The sequence below is a fragment of the Vigna radiata genome, chromosome 6, assembly GCF_000741045.1.
Source record: "Vigna radiata var. radiata cultivar VC1973A chromosome 6, Vradiata_ver6, whole genome shotgun sequence".
Classification (NCBI taxonomy): Eukaryota; Viridiplantae; Streptophyta; class Magnoliopsida; order Fabales; family Fabaceae; genus Vigna; species Vigna radiata.
Window position 1 is genome coordinate 24856831 of NC_028356.1, and position 9851 is coordinate 24866681.

Consider the following 9851-nt stretch of genomic DNA (forward strand, 5'->3'; position numbering starts at 1 on the left):
TACGCTTATCCTGGTCCGTATAGAAATTCCCCATCCAATTGGGGTTTTTCTTCTTTCTATTGGGCTTCTCATAACCTTGCTTATTAACTTATCATTGGTCCAGCGTATTAACTTGTAGTAGGAATTTCTATTTTATAAGTTAGAAGTTACTCGAGAGACACCTTTTAGCTTTTTCTCTTATTATTTTTTTATATTTTAATAATTTTGTTCTTATATTTATTTTCCTTTTTATCTAGTATTAAACATTTCAATTTTCTAGAGACAATTATTTCACTACTATTAATATTTATAGATTACTTTTAATTTTTTTATGTACTTCAAATCGATAATTATTCAATTTTACAAATCCAAACAGCTAATATTTTAGGAATTCCTATTTTATAAGTTAAAATTTTATATACAAAATACAGTTCATTAGAGAAAGTTAAATATATTTACGCCAGCTTTACTCAAACTCCTATGATTGTTACTTAATCTTATGAATATGAACGTGATATATAATGAGAGTTTTAATTTGTTTAACATTTAAGTAAATAAATAAGTTTAACACATGATGTAATTTGATCTAAAAAGTATAGCTTCATTAATTTACCAAAAAAATGGCAATTGCACCATAAGAATGCATTTATTTTCTAAACTTTCTACCAACACAGTAAAAATATAAACATGTAAAAAAATGATAAATAGTACAAATGTAAGTTTGGGTAGGTATAAATGCATAATATTGTTGAGTTTTTTTATGATTGTGAGTCATGAGTTTACATTTTACTTATATCGAATTCTCATAGTTGGATTTTTATCACTTGGCTCCATTGAAACATAAAAGTAATGGCATACTGTTGTTGAAACTAAACCCTGTCATAAATGAGAAGGGAAGAATAATGTGGTTCTTGAGGTGTATTCATGATTATCTGAGTTTAAAGGGTCAAAATGAAACATTCATCCGATCTTAGTTATGGCCCTTAATTAATCACTATCTGCAGACATACGGAATTGAATAAGCAAACACAGCGATTTACAGTTCAGTCAATTCATGACTGTGTCCATATCCATCTCTCTATACTTAAAACAAGGAAAATAAATCTTCAAAGGACTATTTTCCCATACAAAACCCGAGCATACTTAAAAAATGGGCTTATGGTCAAACTAAAATAATAATATACGCATCTTTGAATTAATTCTATAAAAATTATACGTTAATACGTGTAATTGCATTCTAAAATTAACTAGATTTTAATATAGATTCAGTTATTGAACAAAGAGCTATATAAGAACTCCTCTACCTAGTAGTGAGTTTCACTGTCTTGATGTGGTTCTTCTGAACACCTTTTTTTCTTCTCTTTCTTTCCGCTTTGTTTTCTATTGCTTCTTGAATTCTCTCTTCATTTGTTGTGAACATCTTTTGGCCTCGTCGAAGCAATGGTGGGAGGTGGCAGCTCCAAATCCGACATCTCCTTTGCTGGCACTTTCGCCAGCAGTGCTTTCGCTGCATGTTTCGCCGAGGTACATCTGTCATCTAATATCTCTCTTTTCAATAACTCTCGTCTGGATATTCACTTCATCAAACTTTCTTTTCTGGGTAATCTCTCTTTGTTGTGATCATGTGTAAAAATCCTGTCTTTTTTGCGTATTGGACCTTTTCTTAAAAGTCTTGGATGATCGTGCTATATAGTGTGACAAATCATTCATTGGATGAGCATCTGAGACCTTTTTTTTCTTTTTGCGTTTAACTAGTCCTTAGTTAATTTTGATACCCTTTTGAATAGGATATGGGAGGTGGTACTGTGTTTCATTATCAAAGTGTGCTTGTATAAGTGTCTAGCCAATTGCTTCTTGCCAATGTTGTGTATTGAACAATGGCTACAGAGGAAAGGTGTTTTTTTACTAATATGATGATGAAAGGTCTTCGCACTTTTCTGGTTCATTCAATATGGATGATTATATTCCTGTGGTTTTTCAAAACCTTCCGCATGTTATTTTGGCCACAACACGAAAGGTTTTGAATTCTCTCTACAATTGTAACTTGGCTGCAATCACGACAACACTATGACTACAACTGCAATATCAAACCTTGATTATTCTATGGTTTATGGATCTTGGAATTAGAATGGTGGTATCAATTGATTTACTCTAAAATCATAATACCTGTTTGGCTAACCTGTCATATCTCAGGCTGCAGTGAAAATATAGCATAAGAAACAAATAATATTTCATTAGGTATCTTTCAGTTAAAGATTTGTACTAAACTTTTCCTTAGCTGTGAATTTTGGTCCTGTTACTCTATGTGAATATTGGTAATTGGTTCTGCTCTTTATATATTTACTAAGCTGCCTTGTGTTTTAGGTTCACTTGTCATATTGCTTTTACAAATACTTAGTCCCTGTGTTGTATATAACTATTTGTTTGAAATTATTGCTCCAATAATTCAGGTATGTACTATTCCTCTGGACACTGCAAAAGTTAGACTTCAGCTTCAAAAACAGCCGGTGATTGGTGATGTGATCGCCTTACCTAAATATAGGGGAATGCTTGGAACCGTTGCAACCATTGCCAGGGAAGAAGGTCTTTCAGCACTTTGGAAGGGGATTGTACCAGGGCTACAACGTCAATGTGTGAATGGAGGTTTAAGAATTGCATTATATGATCCTGTGAGTTTGGAACCTTGCATTGGAGAATGTTCATTTGTTTGCAGTTCATTTCCACTGTTTGCGAATGTGATCTGATGACATATATGTCATGGGGTTTATAACAGGTTAAGAGTTTCTATGTTGGACCTGACCATGTCGGAGATGTTCCATTGTCTAAGAAAATTCTTGCTGGATTTACAACCGGTAAAGCCCATTCCTGAACATTGTATTGCTGTTTTAGAATTATTGATACATTATGCAAAACCACAATGTTGAACCACATGAACTTGTGTTATCATAAGGTGCTATGGCAATTGCTGTGGCCAATCCAACAGATCTTGTGAAAGTTAGACTTCAATCTGAAGGAAAATTGCCTCCTGGTGTGCCCAGGCGCTACACTGGATCATTAAATGCTTATTCAACAATAGTGAGACAGGTATTTTCATATAACTTGATATGGTTTGTGAAAATGGGAAGGTGTATTCAGTCCTTTTTCTGGTTATACTTAGTTTTGTTCACTTGCTTCCTACACATAGGAAGGAGTTGGTGCTCTTTGGACTGGGATTGGACCCAACATAACAAGAAATGGTATCATTAATGCTGCTGAATTGGCAAGCTATGATCAAGTGAAACAGGTAATGCAAAAGACACTAGACTTAATTTTGGAGTAAAACCTTGTAATCTCTTCATTTTAATTTTGTATAACTTTATTTGTTTTGTTGCAGACTATTTTGAAAATTCCAGGATTCACCGACAATGTTTTAACTCATCTTCTAGCTGGTCTAGGGGCAGGGTTTTTTGCAGTTTGTGTTGGCTCCCCTGTTGATGTGGTAATCTTTTGGTGTTTACTTGTGAATATACATAGTTAATTTGTCATTTTATGCATAGTGTGCTAATATCCTACAATTTACCATAAGTTTCAGACTTTCTTCTTCATTCAACGATAAACTGATAAATCCAGTGATAATTGTAAAATGGTTGAAATTGTTAATACATTCAATTCTTAACCAAAAAGAAGATTTTGCTGTGACAGATGATCTTTAGATCAAATAGGATCGATTTGTTGACAACATCTTTTTTAATTACTTCTTCATTGGGCCTGATCAATGAGCTTCTTCATTACTCTATTTTTATCATTATCCTAATTCATTGTTCTTTTGTTGTATGGACAGGTTAAGTCAAGAATGATGGGAGATTCTAGTTACAAAAGCACCATTGATTGTTTCATCAAGACATTAAAAAATGACGTATGATTGTTTTCCACTATCACTATTTCTCTCTCTTGCATGTTTTCTTTGATTTTAAATAGTATATTTCATGAATATAATTGCTCTGGCTTTTTACTAAAATGCATCACAGAATTTTACAATGTCAAACTTTAAATGGTTGTTGACTAAGCATGATCTGCTAAAAAAACTCCCTTGATAATTTCTAGCTTTGGCTAGATTACATCATTGTACATTTGCCACACTTAATTGGTTATGGAATGTAATGTTTGCAGGGACCTTTTGCTTTTTATAAAGGGTTCATACCAAATTTTGGAAGGCTAGGATCATGGAATGTGATCATGTTTTTAACTTTAGAGCAGGTACAAGTTGAATGCTTTGTAATAGCTTTCCATGAATTTATCCTTTCCTTTTTATCACCTTCTACATATTTTTATAGCATACTTATCTATTGAGATAGAGATCAGAAAACCCAAAATTTGCAGAAGAATTTTGTATTGACTTAACCATGACAATTGTGATTATGGTTTGAGTCTCTTCAGACTGATATTATCGCACTATTCATATTGCTTTAACATGGTAAATTGGGCAGTTTTCAATCTCACTTGTTTTGTGTTACCTGTGACAGGCTAAAAAGTACGTCAAAAGATTAGAATCCGCTTGACTTCGAACAGTTTGCTGTAGAAGTTTCTTCAGTAGAATTTCATTTTCAAGAGAATAAAACTTCTCTTTTTTTGAATTGGAATGTTCCAAAACATTTATTTTTGTTGGGGAAAGGAAGTATCAAGAAATGACAATAGTTATGATGTAATTCTCATAAATTTTTTCCTAGTTGGGCTTAGTGATGCAGTGTTATGTGTTTCTTCAATATCAAGAGAAGATAGGATCTTAACAAAGGTTTTCTCAGTGCAAAATTTCTATTCTAAATCCAAATTTTTTTCACTGCACACAACACAGTAATCGACAGTACAATTTTCTTCTCGCAAGAGGAGAAATTTTATTCAGGACACATGAAGATGAGTTCAAATGATATTAGTTGAACTCAACTTTCAGGGATTCTCTAGCCTTTGTATATATCTACCACATTAAAGTCACAAGTTTAAATATTATGAAAGGTCTACTCATTCCATATCAGTATATTTAAAAAGTAATATACTAAAAAATAATTCATAAAAAAATTAAATAAAGAGTTAAAATGTAAGATATTAGGCAAAAATTTAATTATAAATGAAAATTTCTGTTCTGTTCAAAATAGACTTTTTTTACATTTAACCCCCGTGGACTGTTATATCTTATTATTTGTCTCCATCATAAACTTGAATATGCCTTTCTATAATGAAGGAAACTATTTAGTTATAAACCACGATCGTATTTCTTTATTAATTTATATTTTTTTAATAGAACAAAAACATTTTTTTTATTTTTTTTAAAAGCCTGTCAATTAATAAAAAAAATAGTTTTTTAAAATATTTGAATTGAGTTAAAAATACAATCATTTTCTAAATAAAAAATATGGTTTAAACCTTGTTTTTGAAGAATATTGAGGATCTTAATTGAGTTTTAAATTTTGTAAAATCTAAATAATTAAGTCTTTTTCATTAAGTGGATAGACGTTAAAATATGATGACATGTACACAATAAATAGGATGAGGTGAATCGGTTTTATTAAGTGAAATAATTAAATTATTACATTAAATTTAGTAAAGTAAAAGAAAAAGGAAAAAATATTAAGATTATGAAAATTTCAGCCCAACACCCTGCCCTTCTCTCACTGTCTTCTTCGTTATTACGGATGGACAAACGGAACTATATCGTTAAAAATTGTACTGAATTAAAAATTAATTTGTTTAAACTGAACTAAATTGTAAAATAGTTCAAACTTTCTTTTGTTTTATCAAACTGAATTGTACTAAACTACAATATAAATTCAATTGAACTACTAATTTAATTGTAAATTGTATTAAACTACAATATAAACTGAACTAAACTATTAACTGAATTGTAAACTGCATTAATTTTAACTACTATAGTATTTTTACTTTTTTTAGAGAAAAAAATACTCTTATTAGAAAGGAAAAAAAAAAACCACTTGAGTATATAAATTAATTAGTTTATCTATAAATTTTTTTTAAATTTTCAACTTCTTTTAATTTTTTTTTTACTTACATTGTTAATATAGTTAAGAACCAAAGTCAAAAGTTCTTAATTTTTTTTTTATCTCATAGACATGTTTTGGTTGAAAATTCGAAGCATGATTTTCATTGCTATAAAATATTTCGCTCCATTAGTGTTAATTTAGATGAGCTTACGAGTTTAATAACAAATAATCGAGATATCCATGATTTCGTTTTTGTTATTTTTCGTAAATGTAAGTAAATGTGATCATACATTACTTCCAAAATATTGACAATTTATTTTTTAATGGTTATGATGGCTGAATCATAAATCAGTATTTTTTTTTTTTCCAGTTTTTTCCGGCCTTCGTGCTTCCATTCTCCATTAGGAGCTCTATCAACGCTGTCTCGAAGCAGTACACGTCTGCCTCCGTGCCTATGTTCGAGTTTTGGTCGTGTTGCAACCCAAAATCGAAGATCCATGCAGGTACGCGAGACCACGCGTTATCCCAATCCTCTACATTGGTGTCCCCTTGGAAGCTCGTGCACCAGCAGTTATCGATAAACCAAAACCCCAAAAATTTGAATAACCCTCTCTGCCTTCTCCTTCTTCTTCCTCTCCCCCACTTTAAAAACCCTTTCAGATTGAACACAGTCTTCCATTGGGTTGGTGACTGATTCGAAGGAAGCGCTGAGAGTGATGGGGATGAGAAAGCTGAGAAGAAAGAAACTAGTGCGGTGAAGAAGAATATTGAGAACAATAAGGAGAGGACGAAGGAAGAGAAGAAGACAAAGAAGATGGGGTTTATTTTTTCCTGATGAAAGATTGTGTCTGATGGGTTGTGAGTAATGACGAGAAATTTCTTTGCAGGTCTGGTAACTATGGAGGTTGTTGGGTGTATAAGGGAAGGACGGCAGCTTCGGAGGATAATAGTGCACTGTTCCCAATTTTCATTTTGACAATAATGGCCATTCCTATAGTGTCATATACAATAACAAAGTTGTATCGAGCTGCCTCTAAGAAAGCAAAGAGCATACACTATCAGTGTCTGAATGCTCGCGGTCTGGCAAGTACCATAAATCGACATTCAAGAGGGTCTAATCATGTTTATGTCATTGTCTTTAGATGTTTCTTTAGTTATTTGTGGTATTTAATCTAACTCTGGTATTATGTCTTGTTTCTCCTTCTGACTCGTGCTCTTTTCCCTTTGATTTTGTAGATTTCGAATGTAGTTATGGAGTCTCTAATGATGATTTTGGAGGCTTCAGACATTTTTTATGTTGTGGGGAGACTTTGGAGAGGAAACGTTGATGCTGCTTGTGGGGAGGGAGTGGAAGAACGTTGTGGCAAGATTCCCCTCTGCATCTAAACCCTAATTTGGATGAGGAATTACTTTTTCTTTTTCTTTTTTCTTTTTTCTTTTCTTTTACTTTATCAAATTCTACGTTATAATTTAAATTTTATTTTTATGTAATTTTATCAACATATTTATTGTATAACAAGTATAACACGTCAGTCGTTTTTGATGTCGTTTTTGATCACTTAACAGAAAAAGTTTAATTGTTACAATTTTACAAAAGTTTAAAATCGAATTGAGACCAATTTCAACAAGAAAACTCACTTGAGATTCTTCAACAAATTATAAGATGGTTTCAGGATTTAAACTTAAAGAATATCTAAAAGGGACTTATGTGCCAAAACTTTATTTATATATTTAAAAAAAATGCATACAAATTACATAATCAATTAAAGATTTTAAAATTGTGAAGACCTAGAAAATGATATTTTAAAAGTGATAGTGGATTAAAAAAAATAAGACTCGATTACTTTAATATTAAATGGTTTAATATAAATAGTTTCATTATAAATGAATTTCATTATATTAAAAACAAACCATGTCTCTATAAACCACTCTTCTAGAATCTTTTGTCTTCTCTTTAAGGGTTCTTGCACCTTGTTCATCTGTTTGAAGATCAGAGACCGCGTGTTTGATTCTTGCAGTGAGATCTTCAATTCTACCCAATCAATTTCTCATAGAGTAAGTTAGTTTCTACTTTTTTTTTCTAGTTTCATGTTTTCCGATGCATGTGATATTTAGCTATGTCACGTGTATGGTTTGAGTATTCTTTTAGGTTTTTTACTGATCAGTGGTAATAATGACATACCTAGATCGTGATTTTGTTGTATGTAGGTGTAGATAGAGCTTTTCGAGCTATGAAAGCAGTATATGGTCTTCTAAAACAAGTTGGTCTTCTAAAAAGGTGAGGAAAGCTAGTGTTTGTATTTAAATTGAATAATAATGTATGAAATTGTGATTGTGAGTATGTATGTTGTTGTATATATGGTTGGCTATGTATAAAATGTTTGTTTTGGCGTTAACTATGTTTGATTGAGAATAATGGATGAATGATGCTTGATCCTTTGTGTAATTTTTGTCTGAACTTAGAGTAACCTGGTGAATGCAATTAGTGTGATGTTATTGGTATTAATTTTGGTTAAAATGTTAAAGGGAAAGGTATGAGTAGAATTATAGATCAATTTTGGTCTAAAATGGAGGTTTGAGAAGTGATTTAATGAAATATTGGCTTAAGGTGAGGAATTATGGTTTAGGACAATTAATTTGGTCTTTTGTAACTTGTTTAGGATGAGAATTAATTGATAAGTGGTTTAGAATGGGATGATAGTCATTTTGGTGTATACAATGTTGCTTAAAGTGTATTTTTAGGGGTTTTGGAAATTGAGTTTTTGAGAAAATGGTAGATGGGGAAACTAATGCTTTAGGGTCAATTTTTAAGTCATTTAGGACTTGTTTAGTTGTTGAGTTAGGCCAAATCTGAGGTGGAGTTGATACATAAAAAATAGTTTTAGTTCAAATTGGAGGTTCTAACTAGTGAAAACTTAAAGTATAGAGGTTGTGATGAATATGAGGCATTGAGGTATGTTATTAAGTCCATTATGACTTGTTAAAACCTTTAGTTTACGGAATTTGGTGTTAGAAAGTGTAGATTTGAGTTTGGGTAATTTTGGAGATGTCAAATGGTTTAATGCACCTAGTCTCGGACCTAATGAGCAAAGTGGTACTCCATGTCAACTATAAATATGTTTTAGCATAAATTCCAATGTTTAAAGAACATATTTGATATGTTGGAACAAGTCACATATGCACTAAAACCAAAAAGCTAGTTGTTGTCAACTGATATGGTGCTAAGGGGTAATTTTCTAGCGTTGAGCATCATATTCTAGTGCCTCTGGCACTGAGGGATAGTTTTATGGCACTGGGCGCCACATTCCAGTGGCTCTGGCATGGAGGGGTAGTTTGAATAGAATTTCTAAGGATAAATTCTTGATGGTGGTTTCAAGTGTTGTTAGTATGAATATAGGGAACTCAGTCTTGCAGGTTATCCTAAAACTCTAATGATATTTCATTTTCAATTAGAGATGAATGGTACATGTGATGAAAGTAGTAAGAGGTTTTAGTCTAAGTGCTTCTAGTATGACCTAAGACGCGATACAGACTAACCTTGTGAGTGTGGTAGGGTGAAACACATTGGCAATGACTCTACAGGATGATTGTTTTAATTTGGGTGAAATGTATTGTATGATACAATATTAATATATCTTGTTGGTTTCTTTTTACCATTAACTTACCCTTTCTTTTGTCTTTGTTTATCTGCCAGTGTGTGTTTTCTCTTTTGCAATGGTCACCTTAAATAATGTGAACTTAGGGGAAACTTCTTTCCTTTGTATCAGCGTGAGGTTGAGGGTGAAGCAGCAACATAAATAAATCTTTGTTCTCCAGGTTTAGAATCTTCTTTGGAAATCGATAGTTTTCTTTATTAGTTATTATCTTTGTAACTCTTATTTTAGTGATTTATGCTATTAA

General features: G+C 31.9%; 2 protein-coding genes across 2 annotated transcripts; both read left to right on the forward strand.

Moving 5' to 3' along the window:
- The first annotated feature begins 1302 nt into the window (after nucleotides 1–1302).
- LOC106764431 (mitochondrial uncoupling protein 1) lies at nucleotides 1303–4646 on the forward strand. The gene is made up of 9 exons (XM_014648715.2): nucleotides 1303–1503; nucleotides 2430–2648; nucleotides 2753–2831; nucleotides 2930–3063; nucleotides 3164–3262; nucleotides 3353–3457; nucleotides 3800–3874; nucleotides 4129–4215; nucleotides 4482–4646. The coding sequence occupies exons 1-9, from the start codon at nucleotides 1420–1422 to the stop codon at nucleotides 4515–4517; spliced, it is 918 nt and encodes a 305-aa protein (XP_014504201.1). The 5' UTR covers nucleotides 1303–1419; the 3' UTR covers nucleotides 4518–4646.
- Nucleotides 4647–6365: 1719 nt separating this feature from the next.
- LOC111241805 (dnaJ protein ERDJ2B-like) lies at nucleotides 6366–7509 on the forward strand. The gene is made up of 3 exons (XM_022781694.1): nucleotides 6366–6454; nucleotides 6839–7034; nucleotides 7188–7509. The coding sequence occupies exons 2-3, from the start codon at nucleotides 6933–6935 to the stop codon at nucleotides 7335–7337; spliced, it is 252 nt and encodes an 83-aa protein (XP_022637415.1). The 5' UTR covers nucleotides 6366–6454; nucleotides 6839–6932; the 3' UTR covers nucleotides 7338–7509.
- Nucleotides 7510–9851: the final 2342 nt, after the last annotated feature.